The 22823-nt window shown below is 40.9% G+C and overlaps 1 protein-coding gene across 1 annotated transcript in view; it reads right to left on the minus strand.

Annotated features, from left to right (window-relative positions):
* DOK6 (docking protein 6) overlaps window positions 1–22823 on the minus strand; it is a 525123-nt gene that overhangs the window by 167015 nt on the left and 335285 nt on the right. The window contains exon 6 of the mRNA XM_040353904.1: window positions 16492–16630. Within this exon, the coding sequence (XP_040209838.1) occupies window positions 16492–16630 (139 nt within the window). The remainder of the gene's footprint in view (window positions 1–16491; window positions 16631–22823) is intronic.

The raw sequence follows: 22823 nt of genomic DNA on the forward strand, positions 1-22823 counted from the left end.
CAAAATCGCCCCTCTCCATTGAAACGAAACAGAAACCTAAGCTATATTGCCTCTCATACGCAACAACTCCTATTTACTACGAGCTTGACATAAGTACAAATTACTTATAGGCCTTGTCCTAAATTATTGAACATGTTTGCTCTAACCTTTCTATGCTAAGGGTTGATGGTATTTCATACCAACTCCCTTAGTGGCCTAATACATCCCTATATGCCCAAAGTGATATGATGTAGAGAACCCCCAAACTCCTGTCTGTGTGGAGTGACGTCTGGGGTCCCGTACTGATAATCACTTGCATATAGAAGTGTATTGGAATCTTTATCTAAATTAAATAATATCATTTTAAAACGCTAAGCTCTGGTCGCATGTTGTAATGCGTCCATCCTTAGTAGCTTTATGCCTTTCTTTATGTGAGAGAGAGATGATGTAGAGATCCCCCAAACTCATGTTTGTGTGGAGTGACACCTGGGGCCCAATACTGAATTCTCACATAAAGAAGCGCATTAAAATCCTTGCTAACCGCAGTTGTGGTTCACCAGTGCTGTTACAGAATACAGTAATAGAACCATATCATGAACCCAGTGGAACTTGCAAACCAAATTGTCACCCTTACTCAAAGGGTAGACGCTCTCGCTCACACTGTACAAAATCTACAAGCAGGAAATCAGGTCTTGCAAGATTTAGTTGCCCTTACCCCAAAGTTACCTCGTCTCCCCTCTGAACCTAAGGTTAACCCACCTCCTACTTTTTCTGGTGATTAAAAGACCTATAGAGAGTTCATTAATGCGTGTAAATTAATGTTTGAACTCCGCCCTCGCACTTTTCCCAATTAAGGTGCTCACCCTTATATCCTATTTACATGGGGAACCTCGTGCTTGGGCAAATACCTACCTAGAAAAAGAGGATCCAATCCTAAATTCCTGTCAACAATTTCTAGCAACTATGTCTTTGCTATATGATGACTTCAATAAGCAACTCACTGCTGAAAATGCGATTAGGAATCTCAAACAAGGTAGACGACCAGTTGAGGATTTCATTGCGGAATTCCAGAGGTGGGCTATTGAAACTGAGTGCAATGATGTCACACTGCGTAACCAATTTTGCTTCGGCCTTTCCGAACCACTCAAGGATGAATTGGATCGATCAGATCTCCCTCCTACTCTTAATGACATCATACAATGTTTGATCACCATTGATCGTAGGTTAAGAGAGAGATGAGCTGAACGTCAATCAAGTCCAATTACATCTGCCCCTATGCCTAAAATTTTGAGTTTGATTGCCTTTGATGAAAAAATGGACATTGGAACTGCACATGCCCCACTTACCTCATCTGAAAGACTTTGTCACCGCTCATTGAATCTCTGCCTTTATTGTGCCTCCTCGGAACATGCCATCTCTTCTTGTCCTCTTGTAAAAAACAAATGGACGAACGTAAGCCAATTCACCTTTGCAAATTGGCTCGTTCTGTTTCTAAACATGCACCTAATGGCCCAGATTCACGAAGCAGATACGACGGTGTATCTCAGATACACCATCGTATCTCGGATTTTTTCTGGTCCTATCTATGCGCCTGATTCATAGAATCAGATACGCATAGATAGGGCTGAGATCCGACAGTGTCACACTGTGTTACACTGTCGGATCTTTTTTTTGAATTAAAAATGGCGCCGGGGGCGTTCCCGCTGATTTACACTGAATAATATGTAAATCAGCGAGATACGCGAAATTCACGACCGTACGCGGACCCGACGCGGTGTTCTTACGTCGTTTCCGTAGCGCGGTACCCGTCGTATACTTACCCCTGCTAAAAGCAGGGGTAAGTATTGTTAAGTATGGCCGTCGTTCCCGCGTCGATTTTGAAATTTCCTACGTCGTTTGCGTACGCCGATTCACGAACACGCGCGTCGCAAGTCTAGATCACGTCGCAACCACTGACGTCCTATTGACGTCAGTGGGAGCAATGCACGCCGGGAAATTCCCCGGACGACGCATGCGTATTTAAATCGGCGCGGGAGCGCGCCTGATTTAAATATGACACTCCCCTAGCCGCGGAATTTGAATTCCGCTGGGGGATTTAGGATCCGCCGTCGCAAGTTTGGAGGCAAGTGGTTTGTGAATTAGCCACTTGCCTCCTAAACTTGCGGGAGCGGATCTTAATTCACGTAGATCGAGCGGATCTATAGATCCGCTGAGCTACGTGAATCTGGCCCAATATCTTTTTATTTCTTATGTTACAGTGGGATCAAGTTAGAATTCCTGTCAAGACTATGTTGGATACAGGCGCATGTGGTAACTTCATTGATTCAGGCCTTGTTTCTTCAAAAAAAATTCCACACTTGAAGAAGTCGTCCCCTCTTTTTGTGAGCTTTATCGATGGAACAACTTCTGCATCTGGACCTATATTGTATCAAACTCAACCTTTATTGACTATTTGTGGAGATAATCATAGTGAATTTCTGTCCTATGATGTTATTCCATCCCCACTATTCCCTGTTTTTTGGGGTTTACCCTGGGTTAAACAGCATATGCCTACTTTTCTCTGGGATCAAGCAACTGTACTGTTCTGCATTCACCATATTGTAAAATGACTTATCAAGTTGCTCCACTGCTTCATCTTGCCCCTCAAGAGATACCATTCCAGTACCTTGAATCTTCTGATGTATTCAGTGAGAAAAATGTGGAGACATTGCCTCCTCATAGAATATATGACTGTCCCATTGAATTATTGCCAGGTACTCCTATACCTACGGTAGAATCTATTCTCTTTCTCAACCTGAACTTCAACATTTAAAGAAATATTTACAGGATAATCTAAAAAAGGGTTTCATTAAACCTTCTACTTCCCCTGCCAGTGCTGGTATGTTTTTTGTCACAAACAAAGATGGTAGCCTCAGACCTATCATAGACTATCGTGCCTTGAAAAAAGTCACAGTGAAAAATCACTATCCTCTTCCACTTTCCGTGGTGGAGCCTGGCAGAAGAGGGAAGAGAGAAGACAGCGGAGAAGACCGGGCCCGGCAGAAGAGGGAACAGAGAAGACCGCCGCCCCCCCCGCAGAAGACAACGGAGAAGACCTGGCCCGGCAGAAGAGGGAACAGAGAAGACCGCTGCCCCCCACAGAAGACAGCGGAGAAGACCGGGCCCGGCAGAAGAGGGAACAGAGAACACCGCCGCCCCCCGCAAAAGACAGCGGAGAAGACCAGGTCCGGCAGAAGAGGGAACAGAGAACACCGCCGCCCCCCCCGCAGAAGACAGCGGAGAAGACCGGGCTTAACCCCCATTTGTATATGAGCTTAAAGAATAAAGGGGGGGGGCCGGCAGAAGACCCCCCCAACTGACTAATAAATTACTTCAAAAATCTGTGTAGTGTGTTTTTTTAACTTTAAATTTTTCCCCCAGGTGAATGGTTAGGGGAATAATGTACCCCATACTCATTCACATAGGGTGGAGGGACCGGGATCTGGGGGCACCTCCTTATTAAAGGGGGCTCCCAGATTCCGATAAGCCCCTGCCCGCAGACCCCGACAACCAACAGCCAACGGCCAGGGTTGTCGGGAAGAGGCCCTTGTCCCCATTGACATCGACAAGAGTGCTTTGGGGTGGAGAGCGCAGTGCCCCCCCTGCCCCCCTTCCCCAAAGCACACACTCCCCCATGTTGAGGGCATGCAGCTTGGTATGGCTCAGGAGGGGGGGTCCGCTTGCTCATCCCCACCCCCATTCCTCTCTGGCCAGGCGGCGTGCTCGGATAAAGGTTTGGTATGGATCTTGAGGGAACTCCATGCCGTTTTTTCGGCGTAGGTTTTCCCCCTTATGATCCATACCAAACCAAAGGGCCTGATATACTGCTGAAGGGGAACCCACGCCGTTTTTTTTTTTAATTTGGCGCTGAGTTCCCCTTCATGGTCAGCGTAAGCTGAAAACGATTCGGGCATTCACGTGCGCAGCTTCAAGCCACGCAAAGGCAGCTACCCTGCTTGATATTTACCAATATTTTGCTGGCGTAGTGAAGCGGCGTGCCCAAAATTCCTGCTCGCGCATGCGCAGTACACAAATAAACCACCCGCAGGTTTAACTGTATTTGCCGGCGTAGCGGCTCGTTTTCACAAAAAAAACTTTCACTTTCAATTTGGCCGTAAATGTTTAACAAACACATGTCACTACACTTCCCCACATCACCCCACACCCCCCCTAATAAACTCACTCCCAAACACTTTCTATTTAAATTTCTAAATGCCGCGTGCCATGCGCCCCCTCCTGGGTGCACTTGGCACTATAGTAAATAAGGAATTGTGCTGCTTTAGCAGCGCATTCCTTTAGTAAATTCCAAAATGGCTGTTGCTCCAGCCTTTGCTCCATGAATCATGGAGCAAAGGCTTGGTAAATCAGCCCCATTGTGTCACTTGTAGTTGCATAGGAAGATCTGCTGCCTATGTTAAGAGCCCAGCCTCTTAAAGAGACAATTTTTTTTTGTCATTTGAAAAAATGACATTTCCAATTTTTTTATTTTTTTTGCATTTAAGCCCAAATATGAGGATCTGAGGTCTTTTTGACCCCAGATCTCATATTTAAGAGGACCTGTCATGCTTTTTTCTATTACAAGGGATGTTTACATTCCTTGTAATAGGAATAAAAGTGATCAATTTTTTTTTTCAGTGTAAAAAGTAATAAAATAAATAAAAAGAAATAAGAAAACAAAAATTTTTTTTTTAAAGCGCCTCGTCCCGACGAGCTCGCGCGCAGAAGCGAACGCATACGCGAGTAGCGCCCGCATATGAAAACGGTGTTCAAATCACACAAGTGAGGTATCGCCGCGATCGTTAGAGCGAGAGCAATAATTCTAACCCTAGAGCTGCTCTGTAGCTCAAAAAATGCAACCTCTAGAATTTTTTAAACATCGCCTATCGAGATTTTTAAGGGTAAAAGTTTGACGCCATGCCACGAGCGGGCGCAATTTTTAAGTGTGACATGTTGGGTATCATTTTACTCGGCGTAACATTATCTTTCACAATATATAAAAAAATTGGGTCAAATTTATTGTCGTCTTATTTTTGAATTAAAAAAAGTGAATTTTTTCCAAAAAAAGTGTGCTTGTAAGACCGCTGCGCAAATACGGTGTGACAAAAAGTATTGCAATGACTACTATCTTATTCTCTAGGGTGTTAGAAAAAAAATATATATAATGTTTGGGGGTTTTAAGTAATTTTCTAGCAGAAAAAACTGTTTTAGTCTTGCAAACACCAAATCTGAAAAACACCTAAGGTCTGGAAGTGGTTAAAGGGCCATCTACCTCCATATTACGTGAGCTATATTTGCCTCTCATAAACAACTATTATTACCTGAGCAATATTCGCCTCTTATATGCAACTATTATTACCTGAGCAATATTCGCCTCTTATATGCAACTATAATTACCTAAGCTATATTGCCTCTTATATGCAACTACTATTACCTGAGCTATATTGCTTCTCATACGCAACTACTAGTTGTTACTACAACGCCTATTTACTACGAGCTTGACATAAGTACTAATCACTTATAGGCCTTGTCCTAAATTATTGAACATGTTCGCTCTAACCTTAGGCCATGCCCCTAATGCATTTCAGTCCACCCATGGAGCTTAGTCAATGGGTGAAATGGACTATAATGTGGTATATAGAGCATATTAGGCTCTTGGGAAGAAAGGTTTTATTGAGGAAAATTACTTTCAAGGTGTAATTCCTACTTATAAGATGAATTTTAGGAAACAACTTTCTACTAGGGTCTGTGAGGAAGTTCTTTTGAGCAGGTCAGTACTACAAGTGGTCAGAATTGTCATTGTAGAGATTCATAGTGGAGCTATGGGAGCACACATTTTTCTGACTGAGCTCAGCACTAGGGATGAGTCCGATTTTCAAGTTGAATGTAAGTTTGACTCGAACATTGGGTGTTCACCTGTTCACCAAACAGCGAACATTATGTGGCGTTTGAGGCAAATTCGAAAAGCCGCAGAACACTGTTAAAGTCTATGGGGCTCTAACATGAAAAACCAAAGGTGCTAATTTTAAGAGCTTATATGCAAGTTATTGCAATAAAAAGTGTTTGGGGACCTGGGGACATGTATCAATGCAAAAATTTTTTTTAAAACTGCAAAACTGTAAAACGGTAATTTCTCCTGTAACTTTGGGGACCTGGTACTACAAGTGTGCAAAGTTTACTGTCTGGGGGACTTATGGCCAGGGAGTACCGATTTTTCAAAGCCGGGTACCCCTTCTATATACTCCCATGTTTAATGTAAGTTTAGTCATGGACACAGTGAGGCATGGGCACAGTGAGGTATGGATACAGTGAGGCACAGTGAGGCATGGGCACAGTGAGGCATGGACACAGTGAGGCACAGTGAGGCATGGGCACAGTGAGGCATTGACACAGTGAGGCATGGGCACAGTAAGGCATGGACACAGTGAGGCATGGGCACAGTGAGGCATGGACACAGTGAGGCATGCACATGGACACAGTGAGGCAAAGTGAGGCACAGTGAGGCATGCAGAAGAACCCCAGGGTTATACTCGAGTTACAAATTTTCAATTCAAAGGATCCCTCATTTAGATATGCAATGAGGGTTGCCAGCCTGTCATCAATACTTAACTTCCCTGAAAAGGTCATGTACCTACAAGTTAAATATCCCGCTCAAAATAGTCTGTTCCAAGAATTTTCATGAAAGGGGGCTGAATTATGCAAAGTATAGGGATTGGAGATTTAGCTAATCCTTAACCAGGACTAGGGAGCCCCCACCAATCAGAGCCACGCCATGCCAACCAAAAAGGCACCAGCCTGTAATGATATACACAGACTAGATGGGAGGGGAGAGATCACTCTCTGGTAGAGCATAATAACCTTTGTGGGCAGTAGCAATGTAACTATATAATTTCTTCCTTGTACTTGTATCCAAATGTTTGTCTTAGGTCTTTTCTGTCCCTTTGTTTGTAGATGAATGTTTTTAGTATTATACCCTGTATTTCTTCATGTAATCCATGCTTTTTACCCTTTTCCTGTACAATAGATTGATTGCTGTGTATTAGTTTAGGCCTCCTGACAATTTAGCAATATATTTTTGTTATTGTGTTAAAGCTTTCACTCATGGTCAAAGAACTCTCATTAACCCAAATCATATCTGAGAGATATTAAATCTCAAATATAACTTATGGGTAACAATAATATTTCAGTCATCTATAAAACTGGTTGTCATTCTTTAGATACGTCTTATGTACATGTTCCTCCTCCATACTTTCATGCTCTATACAATGTTTCTATCAAATTGGCACTTCCACCTGGTCAAACATAAAAACAAATGACAAACTTCTAAAATTATTTTACTTTTAAAATTATTTATTTCACTTTTTAGAAAAGAAAAGTTAAAAAAATAATGTTTGCTGCATAATTGCAGCACCCCACCACTAATGTGTCTATTTTATACAATCTTCCCATTTGTCCTGTGTATATTTTTGTTATTTACTTTAACGTTTATGTAGGGAAACAATGTTTTAGTCCATTGTAAAAGTACAAAAGCAAAAAAATAATACAAATTAGGTGCACACACAGGCACAAACATGAAAGGAAAGAATGTATGGATGAGGGGCAGACATAGCCATTATTTACTGATGCCAGCTAAAAGCAAATTGTTAAATTTATGTTTAGATGTGTAAAGCATAAACTATATGGATTCATGTTAAATCTACATTTATGAAGACTGCAACACTGTCTATAGCTATCAAACTAATTGTTTGCCTGTTTTCTTGTTCAAGACTAATTAAATCATAGAGCTGCACAGAGGCACTCCTGCCTTTCAACTCTAGGGTCGTTGGTTTAAATCCAAACCATAACACTACCTGCATGGAGTTTGCATGTTCACCTCATGCTTGCGTGGGTGTCCTCCCACATTACAAAGACATGCTGGTAGGTTAATTGGCTGCTGCCTAAATTGCCATAGCATCTGTATGCATGTGAGATAGGGACCTTAGATTGTCCTTGAGGGCAGTGACTAAATGTGAAAATACAAAAATTAATGCACTGTATAAATTGTTGGTGCTATATAAATATCTGGGATAAATAGAATCAAGATGATCTACAGCAAATTTAGATTATTGTGGAAAGAATTTCACATCTGTTCATTTGCAGTGTTAAAATATTCCAATGAGCAAAGCAATAGAGTTTCAATTAATTCAATAGAAGAAAACATGATTTTTATTTAATTCTGGTAAGGTTTAATGCTAATCCAATTGTATTGTGTTTAATAAATAATAGGACACTCATGAATAATCAGCTGGAGATTCATGTGTAATCTTTCCAATTAATTAACATCACGACTCACAGTGTAAAAAAAATTCAGACACATTTTCAGGCTTTTGTTCTGTTTGTCTAGTTAACTATTTTATGAATGTATTTATTTGAAAACAGGAGATAGGTAGGGAAGTTGTGCAACAACATTGTAGTTAACATTCTGCTATTTAATCCATATGTTAATCCAAACCCTTGCAAACTAATCCACTTCCATTCAAAAGTCTAAATAATGTTTCATCTAAATACTTTGTGATTTATGATTGTAATTTATTTATAGGAATGATAATGGAATATTTAGTTTGGGTATTATAATTGAGAAAAACTGGATATTAACTATGTCTAGTCATATGTATACATATGACCCACGACATCCCCGCTAACCCAGAAGTGACGTGTGCGCTTCACCTGCTCTCCAAACTAGGAAGCTGCTATGGTGTCTGCAAGGATTCCCCTGCTCTCCATGGATGTCTGGATCTGGTGATAGCGCCCTCTGGGGTCACATTTATGCTCATTTTATTGTGATTTGATGTACGTAGATAGGTTTAAGGGGGCTTTCAGTGTATGGGCTACTTTGGATTAATAAACGGGATTACACTATATTGCTGTACCTTGTTTTTATGACCTTGTGTGGAGCTTCTGTGCCTGCTGTCCCCACCTGCTGGTGATGGTCCGTGACAAAGTGGCTGATGTATTCGCTTACTTAACCTCCCTGGCGGTACCCCCGAGCGTGACTCGGGGTGGATTTTTTATGCCAGGATCGGTATCCTCGAGTCATGCTCGGGGTAGCTGTGCAGAGTGTGCAGCGGCGCGACTTACCTGCTCACTGAATCCACAGACAAGTTACTTACCTTGTCCCTGGATCCAGCGATGCATCCCCGATGTGTGATCTATCCTCGCTCGATTCACAGTGTCCCCGTGTGCCGCCGATCTCCGTTCCCTGCGATGTTACGACGCACGGGGCGGAGAACGGCGCCAAATTAAAAAAAGTAAACAAACACATTACATACAGTATACTGTAATCTTATAGATTACAGTACTGTATGTAAAAAATACACCCCCCTTGTCCCTAGTAGTCTGCCCAGTGCCCTACATGTTCTTTTGTATAATAAAAACTGTTCTTTCTGCCTGAAAACTGTAGATTGTCCAAAAGTGTCCCTTTATGTCAAAAATCATTTTAGAGCACCTATAAAACAGCGATAATAAATTATAATCACTTGCAGAATTGTGCGATAGCGATTTGTGGGGAAATTCATCATAAAAAAAAGTAATGACAGTGACAATTCTGCAACTGAGCAAATTTCAGTGATTTTGAGTTGATTACATTATTGAATAATTTTTATTATAATTATATTATTACTTGTTATAATTATTTATAATTATTTATTATATTATAATTTATAATTTTGTTTTTTTTAAAAATCCTACCCGGGATGCCTACTACACTCTTGTTTGGTCACATTTAAATGATTTATTCCTAAGAATTGCAGGCCTACAGTATAAAACGCCAAATTTCCTTGCAAAATAATTGCACCGCTTTTGGTACGTAATTCCAGACAGAATCATACCGACAGGGAGGTTAAAGTGGATGTAAACCCAAAACATTTTTTTTATGTCACAATGTAGAGAATAAGATTTCCTATCATCTGTGCCCAGTCATGCCACACAGAGTTAATCCAGCTCTGAGCAATTCTCTTTTATTGTTCAGTGAAAATGAACAGACTTCCAGATAAAAATCTGTCTAAATAAAAAGTCCTTTCCGTCCCCTTGCTTTGAGTGACATACATTACCTCTCACAATGAACTGTGGATCACCCCCCTTATTATGATAAACATCCAGGAATGTGCATGTGTCCAAGTTAATGCACAAGATATGTAAAAACCCTGTCACTCGAAGCAAGGGGACAAAAAGGACTTTTTATTTAGACAGGTGTTTATCTGGAAGTCTGTTATTTTTCACTGAACAATAAAAGTGGATTGCTCAGAGCTGGATTAACTATGTGTGGCAAGACTGGGCACAGATGATAGGAAATCTTATTCTCTACATTGTGACATAAAAAAAAAGAAAAGATTTTTGGGTTTACATCCACTTTAAGGCTCTGATTTTTCAGTTTTGTTGGTGAATTTAACCCCCTTGGGGAGAGTGCATCACGTGGTGGATTGAGATCATTGTTTTCCCTGGTGGAAGGTGCACGCTAGAAATACCACCACTGAGACACCATTCAGCACTTTGGATTGTTTAAATCACCTTGACTACATCTAAGACTTTCTTTATTCAGTGGTTTTTACCACGAGTCTATCATTATTGATTTTTTAGCGCTGTTTTGTGTATTTTAATACTACAGAGACTGAACTGTTTTATTCTTATACCGTGTTTTTATTTTCCTTTTTTAAACGGCTGCTCAATGGTTGTATATTGAAAAATATTTTACTATTCTTGTCTCTGTTGGTGCTGCTTAGGAATCTGTGGGTTTCATTTGGCGCTGAGTGGGTGTTCTGCAGGCCTTTATTTACACCCCTCTATACATATGTATATGTATATGTATATCTATCTATCTATCTATCTATCTATGTACAAATTAATAGATATTTATAATAACTTTTGTAAAGGTGAACTCACACCGCCTCTAATTGTAACCACTATGGCTCCTGTAACGTATAGTGCTGTGCTATCTATAACATACTGTATAATGGACCACACTTGGAGTTCTCCTCAAACCCATTTTTCTGAAGACTCTTAAGACAATTCTTCTTTAACCACTTGCCGACCGTGCACCGCCGTTATACGTCCACAAGGTGGCTCGGCTGGGCGAGAGCACGTAATATGACGTCCTCTCTCCCAGCCGCCACAGCTCTCGGTCCTGTCAGCAGGGGAAATGCTGATCTTCTGTTCATACAATGTATGAACAGAAGATCAGTGTTTCCCCTAGTGAGGCCACCCCCCCCCACAGTAAGAACACACCCAGGCATACTTAACCCCTTCCCCGCCCCTAGTGTTAACCCCTTCACTGCCAGTGGCATTTTTATAGTAATCCAATGCATTTTTATAGCACTGATCGCTATAAAAATGCCAATGGTCCCAAAAATGTGTCAAAAGTGTCCGAAGTGTCCGCCATAATGTCGCAGTCCCGAAAAAAAAAATCGCTGATCGCCGCCATTACTAGTAAAAAAAATATAATAAAAAAGACATAAAAATACCCCCTATTTTGTAAACGCTATAACTTTTGCGCAAACCAATCAATAAACGCTTATTGCGATTTTTTTTTACGAAAAATATGTAGAAGAAAACGTATCGGCCTAAACTGAGGAAAAAAATGTTTTTTTATATATTTTTGGGGGATATTTATTATAGCAAAATGTAAAAAATATTCATTTTTTTCAAAATTGTCGCTCTATTTTTGTTTATAGCGCAAAAACTAAAAACCGCAGAGGTGATAAAATACCACCAAAAGAAAGCTCTATTTGTGGGAAAAAAAGGACGCCAATTTTGTTTGGGAGCCACGTCGCACGACCGCGCAATTGTCTGTTAAAGCGACGCAGTCCCGAATCGCAAAAAGTACTCTAGTCTTTGGGCAGCAATATGGTCCGGGGGGTAAGTGGTTAATGGCTTAAAATAGTACCCCTTTCAAATATACATAGCCTAAACATTTGTGAAACAATCCATAAAAAATGGTCTTGCCATCAATTTCAAAGCAATAGGAACAAAAATAAGTGTTAGGTCATTGTAAAGACATAATATAATGGCCCATCTAGTCAAATTCTTCAGCAGCTGGGATTTTCATAAGGCTTACAAATACTTGGATAACCCTAGGTTATTACATCGAATTATGAACCTGAGAAAAACAAAGATGCAGTAAAACTCAATTCTGGGCAAGGTAATTAGGTGGGATCACTCAAGAGTTAAAATCTAAGGATATCTTTGGCTTGAAAAAATACAGTGCCTCACAAGACATTTAAAACATGTGGATGCATTCAAGTGTCTATGTTCTAGGCAATGAGTCACATACTTAGACAAAATAGCAAAACAACTGCTGACATTGTTGCTTTCCAACATTAACCATAAAAAAACTAACTCTGTGCATAACCACATTTCAATAGTTTTAGGATTGTAGGCTACATCAGGTCAATAGATGTCACCATAGTAATACCCTAGTAGCATGGTGATCTGAACATCTTGACAGGAATATGATGACATGAATATGACATGAATGAAATTGCTGCCTGTGTACAGAGTTCTGTGTTGAATGTCAACATGGAGCTCTGGGCTGTGAATGTACACAGCTGATCAGCATGCCCTTGCCATTATTCATTGGCCAGGGCTTGCTGACAGGCTCCCGATGTGTACAATCACGGTGAGAGCTTGCAGGGGATGGGGGAGTACATGCACTTTCCCCTAAACTCAGAAAAAGGCAGCGATATACGGGCACATCACTTTGTCTATGGATAAGTGGTTAAAGTACACAATATATAGCAGTTAAGTACACAATCTAATATACTGTATGTACTGGGTTTGTTACATTTTCCTGACTGACAGTGTGGACAAACAGACACTCTTCTTATGCTTTTACAACTTATTATACCTAAACACAGCTATTGTAGTTTCTAATTCTATAAATATTTGTATATATTTTATGCTTACTCGTAAGCCCTAAAGAAGAGGGAGTCTGTTCCCTTTAAACATGTTGGCTTAAAGTACATGTTCACATTTTTAATAAATATTTATGAACCTTACATCAAAAGTTGACAATTTCGGGACACTGGGTGCTCCTTCCTTCCCACCTAAGGGTGGTTCTTGCTAAAAACTACCATAAGGTCATATTGTAAAGTAGCAGGGTCCGCCACCACCACCATCCACCCATTGTTGGGCACAACGTAGTGGAAGAGATTTCTTTCTCACTGCCCACACAACCACATACCCTAAAACCAGTGACTGATTCAGTCTGTCCAGCATGGTCTCCAGCCCAAACCACATTATTATACTTAAAGTAAACCTTTCAAAAGAGAAATACAGGAGCTGCCATTGCTGGCTTCTTATTATGCAAAATCTTGTGTTTTATGTTTTAGTAAGCCTCTGGCTTTAATACTATCTAAGGGCCAGATTCACAAAGGAGATACGACAGAGTATCTCAGATACTCCGTCGTATCTTTCAGAGTATCTATGCGACTGATTCATAGAATCAGTTACGCATAGATAGCCCTAAGATCCGACAGGTGTAATTGTTTTACACTGTCGGATCTTAGGATGCAGTACCGCGGCCGCCTCTGGGGGGAGTTTTCATCGTAAACCAGCGTCGGGTATGCAAATTAGGAGTTACGGCGATCCACAACGGTTTTTTCGCGTTCGCTACGTCGCTGCTAGTCTAGTTTCCCGTCGCAAATTTAGTCGTCGTTTTGGGTGCCCTAACTTTCCACAGCACACGTATGTGCTGTATAAAGTATGGCCGTCGTTCCTGCGTCGAAATTTAAAAATTCATGTCGTTTGCGTAAGACGTCCGGGAATACGGAAGTACGCTACGCACATCGCCGTTCGAAAAAATGACATCACTTCGCGCAAAGCACGGCGGGAATTTTGAAACGGAGCATGCGCAGTAGGTCCGGCGCGGGAGCGCGCCTAATTTGAATGGCACACGACCATTTAAATTATGCGGGCTTACGCTGGAGGCCGCCAGCGTAGGTTTTCATTGCAAGTGCTTTGTGAATCAGGCACTTGCAATGAAAACTTGCGGCGGTGTAACGTATCTATGATACTTTACGCCGCCACACTTCTACGTGAATCTGGCCCTATGCCACTAACCCATAACAGGTATGTAGATATGGAGTTCTGACTGTTCTTACCTGCAAACTTGTTTCAGGTTAATGACCCAGGAATGATTAAAGGCAGAGTAACAGCACATAAGCCAGGCAACTAGCATTTGCATAATAAGTCACCAATAGCAGTCCCTGTACTTCGCTTAATTTTTTTTTACTCCAGGCTTACAGGTAAAAAAACAAAACAAGAAACACATGTCTACTCAGGATTAAAGTATGCAATAATAGCACAGAATAATTATCTAAATGCATAAATAAATATTTTGAAAATTAAAAATAATGTAACCATTGAAGAGAGCTTGGGAATATTCCGTCCTTACACATGTGAGCCTACAATATCTGACATATTTTAACTGCACTGTTGATGGTTGATGTGTTTTTTAAGGTAATTGTGAGGATTTAGATTTATATGCTGTTTAAAAGTGTGATTGATATATGAAAAAAGTTTTACAATATACCCTGCTCTGATGCAGCATTCTCATTATACTTTCAGGGCTTTTTTTATGTTTCCATCACATGCCACCTATATAAATGAGCTTTGTGGAGTGGCTATATAGAATGGAATGGAAATTTTAACTATATGTGGTAAGTCTATTTTGGCGGAATTTGGGGGGAGGAGGCGATGGATGTGTGGGGGGGTGGGTGTCCTGTGTGACCCATTCACATGGTACCCCTGGGTGGTGTGCTTGGTGAACTTGGGATTGTATTGCAATGGGATGGTATATTGTGTAATTAATTGTGTTCTGTCCAGCTCAGTAGATTGTTTTATAAAAGGCCTGGATTATTTCCTAAATGTACATATTACAACTGGATACTAACTTTTATAGGTAAAGTTGATCCAGGGAACAACCGATTGCCTCTTGGTGGATCAGGAATGATTTTTTGCCCTGCTGGAGCAAATTGGATCATGCTTTACTTGGTTTTTATTGCCTTCCTACATTACAGCCATGAGCAAGTTTAAATGACAATTTTTCCTTTAGAATTGTCATTATTGCTGTGGCACTGTTCCACCCATTGGCCAGATGTGCCACTTTACAGGCAGACTAAAGGTATCCCCCAGACACGATACTTAAAGGGGTTGTAAAGGTTTGTCTTTTATTTTCTAAATAGGTTCCTTTAAGCTAGTGCATTGTTGGTTCACTTACCTTTTCCTTCTAAATGTTTTTGTTCTTTGTTTGAATTTCTCACTTCCTGTTTTGCCTTAGTAAGCTTTCCACCATCATCCGAGTGGTGAAAAGTCAATCAGAACAGCTTACTGAACTACTTACTGAGGAGGAACAGGAAGTGAGAAATTCAGACAAAGAAAACAAAGAAAAAAACATTTAGAAGGGAAATTGAAGGAAAAGGTAAGTGAACCAACAATACACTAGCTAGTAACCTATTTAGAAAATACAAAACAAACCTTTACAACCCCTTTAAAGGAATATTTCATTTTTACTGTTTCACTTTAAGCATTATTAAAATCCCTGCTCCTGAAAATATATATTTTTTTATTATTGTTGATACATGCCCCCAGAGCAATACCCAGACACCCATACCAGTTTTATGGCCAATTGCTTGCATATAAGCCTTCAAAATGGACCTTTTTGTTTCTTCCTGTTCGGCTCCCATAGACTTTAATGGGGTTCGCAATTGACACTTGCAGATCCACGGAATCGCCAATTAGCGCTGATTCAAATTTTACAGGCACATGTTCACCTAGTTGAACTTTTAATTGCCTAGAAATCTGCACTTTTTCATGTAGGGCGCCAGTACTTCCATAACTCTTAGTAAATGACCCCCACAGTGTTTCTCTTTATCAAAAAGAAAATAGTCCAAGCTAGACTAGCTTAGCAGGAAGACTGTTACAATATTTTAAAATGGGACTGGTAGTCGATGGTCCTTAAAAATGCCCCCATTAGTAAAACGGAAATAAATAAAATGTTATGAATTTTTATATTTTTCCATCAATTATACACGATAAACCTAAAGTTACCATTCAATAACTTTCTTTGGCTTCTGTAGGATAATCACCTTAGCAACAACATCATTATCAATGTTGAATGTTGGGACTTTTTAAAATGTACTATTGCCTAATTGCTAATTTCTTAGATTCTAGCTGTGTTTTCTCTAGAGCAATTTAGGAAATGTATGGAAACATTTGATTAACCGTCATAAGCAATACCATTATTTTGTTTTTGTGCTAATTTTTTAAAGCACATTAAACTACACCAGGATTGCTTACTGTTATGTAGAAACAAATATCATGTACACACAGATGTTGAATTCATACATACACATTCTCTTCTATGTTTTAATAATGAAGAAAAATATATAATATGGAATTCAAATGTTCAAGTTTAGTGAATATTTTAATAAGAACTGTACTTACTCTTGCTTTCTTCTCCAGTTCTAACATTAGTCTTTCATGCTGCTCTGCAATCGCCAATGTTGCAGAATGGACTTTCTGATAGATCATTTCTCCTTCTCTTGTCTGAAATGTAAACAACCCCTCTCCTGTATCACACATTCTGTAATAAAAGAAAGAAACACATTTTACAAAAAGGACTAAGACTTTCTGCATCAGAAATTAAATACCATAAAAACAATAAAAAGCTTTGTATGTGAAAATACTTGCCACATACTATTTACTGTATATATTTTATTCTATAGGCCAGCTCTCTGAGCACCATTTTTGATAAACCCAAAAGCCTTTTTTTTGTTGAATGGGTGGGCCGCAAGATCTTTTGTCAACAATCCCATAGCTGTGGTTGGAGCTGGCATGTAGGATGTGATAGCATATGTGCATAACCAATTTGTACACACATACTAGGGCTAATTTAGACAGGAGTCAATTGCCTACAAACATGTCTTTGAAGTGTGGGAGAAAATTGGTGCACCCAGAAGTCCCCATAAACTTGGGGAGAATGTATAAAGTGCATGCCGCTTTTTTTTAACGTTGCTTGCGTTCGGCTTTTTCCGGCGGAAAGTTACCCCTGCTATAGGAAGGGTAAGTGCGGCGTATCCTATGTTAAGTATGGCCGTCGTTCCCGTGCCGAGTTTTAATTTTTTTACGTCGTTTGCGTAAGTCGTTCGCGAATACGGCCAGACGTAATTTATGTTAACGTCAAAACCAATGACGTCCTTGCAATGATTTAAATTGTAGACGCCCCCTAGCTGCGGAATTTGAATTCCGCCGGGGGATTTACGATACGCCGCTGCAACTAGAGGCAAGTGCTTTCTGAATAAAGCACTTGCCTCAAAAACTTGCGTCGGCGTAACGTAAATCAGATAGGTTACGCGGATCTAAAAATCAGCTGACCTATCTGAATCTGGCCCCTTGTTGAGATTAAAACCAGTTCTTCAAAGCCTGAGTATTAACCACCAAACCACTGTGCTGATATATGTACAGTATATTACATGTTTCTGTATTTTACAGTGGAACTATGTCCTAAACCCTAATTGCAAGAAGGTAGAATTTTTTGGGTTAAAAAAAAAAATTGTAAGGGGGCATATTCTGTTTATCTATCTTTAATCTCAAAGAGGCTGATTTACTAAAGGCAATGGAACTTTCCATTAGCTTAGTGAACAAGGTGAAGCTCTGCTGACTTCCATCATCCAATCATGGTTCTTGCAGTTTTTTGCTCAACTGAGACCTGGGACTTGAATGACTCAAGGAATGGATGTACACCCTCCAATCTTTCCCATTTACACATATAGCAAGGTCCTTGGTTGAATGTCCAAATCTGTTATCCCAGCTGGCTGCCCACAATGTTTCCAGGTGCTGGTCAGGTTGATCAGTTGACAGTTGATCTAGACACAGTATGAGACAGTTTATCTAGACACCAGGCAATCCCAGGAGATTAAATTTTGAGCATCAGTTTTATACAGTATAAGGTTGGTAATTTATTATACCTTGCAAGTAACTTTTAATAAGTTTAAGGGCTCCAAATTTTGACCTTTTATTAGGATACATTTCCTCGCTCTGACCAGCAAATAATGTCAACTTGTTATTATGATAGCAGGTTTTAACCACTTCAATACAGGGCATTTATACCCCCTTCCTGCACAGACCAATTTTCAGCTTTCAGTGCTCTCACACTTTGAATGACAATTACTCAGTCATGCTACACTCTATCCAAACAAAATGTTTATAATTTTCTCACAGAAATAGAGCTTTATTTTGGTGGCATTTAATTGCTGCTGTTTTGTTTTTATTTTTTTGCGATATAAGTGAAAAAAGAGCGCAAATTTTGATAACAAACACACTTTTTTTTAGTTTATATTATAAAGTTTTGCAAATAAGTAATGTTTCTTCATAATTTGGGCCAAAATATATACTGCTACATATCTTTGCTAAAAATAGCCCAAATTAGTGTACTGTATATTATTTGGTCTTTGTGAAAGTTATAGCGTCTACAAGCTATGGTGCAATTATTGATAGTTGATCACACCTGATGTACTGACAGCCTAATTTCTTGAGTCACTTACAAGCCAGGACAGTACAAATACCCCCCAAATGACCCCTTTTTGGAAAGTAGACAATCATTTCTTGAGACACTAACAAGCCAGGACAGTACAAATACCCCCCCCCCCCCAAATTACCCCTTTTCGGAAAGTAGACAATACAAGGTATTTATAAAGAGAAATGGTGAGTTTTTTAAAGTTGTATTTTTTTCCCACAATTCTTGGGAAAATTGAGATTCTTTTTTTACACAAAATTGTCATATTAACAAGTGATTTCTCAGACAGCATATGCATATTTGCAATTACACCCGAAAAAACATTCTGCTACTCATCCTGGGTATAATGATATCACCTGTACACTTTTGAAGGCCCTGGAGCACCAGGACAATGGAAACACCCAAAAAATGACCGCATTATTGAAAAAGAAAAAGAAAAATGCCCCATTATATATTCTATGAGGCATTGTGAGTCTTTTGAACATGTCATTTTGTATACATGTTTTTGGAAAACGTGGAAAGAAAATGAAAACCTATTTTCTATTTACACAAAGTTGTCAATTTATACAATGGGCCATATCCTCAAAAGAGCTTGACACAAGTGTCTTGCAGCGATCTACGGGTATCTTCGCCCATTCGTCATGGGCAAAAGCCTCCAGTTCCAGTCCCACCAGAGGTTCTCAATCGGATTTAAGTCTGGTGACTGCGATGGCCACTCCAAAATGTTCCAGCCTTTAATCTGCAACCATGCTCTAGTGGACTTGGAGGTATGCTTGGGATCATTGTCCTGTTGAAAGGTCCAACGTCTCCCAAGCCTCAGGTTTGTGACGGACAGCATCACATTGTTATCCACTATCTCCTGGTACTGAAAAGAATTCATGGTACCTTGCACACGCTGAAGCTTCCCTGTACCTGCAGAAGCAAAACAGCCCCAAAGCATTATTGACACCCCGCCATGCTTCACAGTAGGCAAGGTGTTCTTTTCATCATAGGCCTTGTTCTTCCTCCTCCAAACATAGCGTTGATCCATGGGCCCAAACATTTCTAATTTTGTTTCATCAGTCCACAGAACACAATCCCAAAACTTCTGTGGTTTGTCCACATGATTTTTGCATACTGCAGTCGACTCTTCTTATTCTTACCCACATCTGACAAATCTTTTGTCAGTTCCTCTGCAGTCACAAGGGGACTTTTCTCCACTCTACGCTTCAGGTAGCGCTCAGCAGTCGAAGTCAGCATCTTCTTTCTGCCACGACCAGGTAGCGTTTCAACAGTGCCCTTTGGCTTGAATTTGAGAATGATGCTTCCTATGGTGTCTCTTGGTATGTTTAACATGTTTGCAATCTTCTTATAGCCATTGCCCTTCCTGTGAAGAGTAATCACCTCTTCTCTTGTCTTCCCGGACCATTCTCTTGACTTCACCATGTTTGTAACCACACCAGAAAATGTCTAGAAGGAGCTGAGTATCACAGTCATTTTAAAGCTGCCTGATTGGTGCTTATTAGGCTTTATTGCTGCATCCTGACATCCACAGGTGTTTTCAATACCTGATTGAAAACACTTCAATGAACCTCTGTTCTTCAGAGTGGTAGTCTTTAAGGGGTTGAATAATTGTGTAAATGAAGAATTCACAAAATAAACATTTACTACTGTATTACAAAACCAATTGATGTCATTTTAGTTGCATATGGTTCTTTAAGAAGTCCTTGTAGGATTTCATTCTGAATACAATTACAAATGTACACTAAATTCCCTAAAACCCTTTACAGCATTGGGGGGTTGAATAATTTTGAGCACAACTGTATACCCCAAAATACATTATTCTACTCCGTCTGAGTTTAGTGATACCACATGTGTGAGACTTTTACACAGCCTTGCCACACACAGAGGCCCAACATCCAAGTAGCACCTCCAGGCTTTCTAGGAGCATAAATTACACATCTAATTTCATTCCTACCTATCAGGCCTTGTACTCACGACCGGATCTGTGCGCTGGAAACTGTCTGCCCGACAGTTTCCGGCGTACAAGGCTGATTTTTGTTTGGTTCCGCTGGCTTGTACACACCAGCGGACCAAATTACCGTCGTACCGGAACGCGTGCACGTAAACTACGTACGACGTCACTATAAAGGGGAAGACCAAACTTAATGGCGCCGCCCTCTGTTCCTCTTTTGCTAGTTACGGGTTTGCTCGTGTTAGTGAAGGTTTGGTTAGAGCTGATTCGCGCTTCTCGGTCTCCAGGCTTTGACAGCGTGTATTCACGGGTTCAGTGCGTGTGCTTGCGGTAACGTAGTTGTCATTCGGCTATAGGCTAGCAGGTTGTTTCTGCTTTAGCAGTTGCATCCTGTGCGCTCGTATCTGTTTGTCACGCGTTTGTCGCAGGTAGTGCTGGATTTGCGAGTGCTTTCTGTTTGAGTGTGTTCTTGACTGACCAGCCGGCCGGTTTGAAGCCATGATGGAGCAGCAGCGTCAATTTTCGCGAGTTGGTGCTGTTTATGGGATGGCTGCTGGATATGTTCATTTTTCCAGTACTTTGGCCAGAAACAGGGGGCGGAGGCGTTTCTGGACCAAGAATTGGTTGCGCCAGCGTGACCAGTTCTCACATATGCCTCTGCTTAGGGAACTCCAGGAGAATAATCCTAATGACTTTAGGAATTTTCTCCGCATGACGGACCCCGTATTCAACAGTCTGCTGGAACTTCTGTCCCCCTATATCACGAGGCAGGACACTGTGATGCGCCAAGCCATCATGGCCGAGCAGAGGCTTATTGCCACGTTGCGGTACCTGGCGACTGGGAGGAGCCTGCAGGACCTCAAGTTCTCAACAGGCATCTCTCCGCAGGCGCTTGGGGTCATCATACCGGACACGTGTGCTGCCATCATCAAAGTTCTGCATGAGGAGTATATTAAGGTAAGTTTTCTGGCTGTAATAATGTTGCTAACTAACTTTATTTTTCATTTCCCAGATATGCTGTGTGTTTAACTAACGTTCCCTTTTCTCCCTATGCATGTTGATATAAGCTTTACATGTTTTATTCTTGACCTACCTGCATATTTGTCCCTTACCCAATATTAACCTGTCCAGCATGCTATCCTAGGGACAAACCCACCTTGCCATTTTTGAAAACAGGACTTTTTGGTTTTTGTGTCCCCCCCCCCCTTCAAACTTTTATTGTCCCCATCAGAGGGCTGTGGAGTCTCTTAATGAAGTGGCCCTATATATTTCATTTCCCAAATTCTCCATGCACATTTTTCTAATGCAATTTTAATACTTTGAAGTGTCACAAGGATGCTTGTAGGATGTTTTTATTCCAAAGTACTAAATCTCTTTTTTTGTTTGTCCCCACAGCTACCCTCCACACCACAGGAATGGCAGTCTGTGGCTTCCCAATTTGCCCAGCGGTGGGATTTTCCAAACTGCGGTGGAGCAATAGATGGGAAAGACGTCCGCATTGTGCCCCCACCCCACTCGGGGTCCTACTATTATAATTACAAGGGTTATCATAGTATTGTGTTGATGGCGGTGGTGTCGGCACAGTATGAGTTTCTATATGTGGACGTGGGGAAGAATGGCCGGATGTCTGATGGGGGAGTGTTCGCACGGACTGATTTCTATGATCGTCTCCAAGCTGGTGGTCTGGCATTGCCACCAGATGAAGATAATGTGGAAGGACTTCCGTTTGTGTTCCTAGCGGACGAGGCTTTCGGGCTTGGTCCTCACCTCATGCGGCCTTTTCCCCAGAGGACCCTCACCTCAGAGAGGAGTGTGTTTAATTTTCGGTTGGCCAGGGCTCGGAGGGTAGTCGAGAATGCCTTTGGGATACTCACCAACCGGTTCCGCCTGTTCAGGACATCGATACATCTGGCGGAATATAAATTGGACACCGTTGTATTTGCCTGCTGCATTTTGCACAACTTTTTACGCAGGCACTCCCAGACGTACCTACCCGACATCGGTTCTGAGGCAAGACTACCCTCAGATCCCCTTCCCGGGCTGGACACTGGTCGCGCTGGCTTGGCCCCCCAATCAGCTCGTGAGGTACGCGACAAATATGTTGAGTACTTCATGGGTCGGGGGGCCATTGCTATGCCAGATCATATTTCTTTCTAATTCGGCCCCCAAAGAAAGGAATATTCTCTCAAATAATAAATAATTAGACCATTGGACTTTATACAGTTGTTTGTCATTAATGCTTTTTCTCTTTTTATCTGTCTTCCTGGTTCTCTAACTAACTTCTTCAATTTTACTGCATAATTGATT

Source organism: Rana temporaria, chromosome 5 (genome assembly GCF_905171775.1).
Source record: "Rana temporaria chromosome 5, aRanTem1.1, whole genome shotgun sequence".
Lineage (NCBI taxonomy): Eukaryota > Metazoa > Chordata > Amphibia > Anura > Ranidae > Rana > Rana temporaria.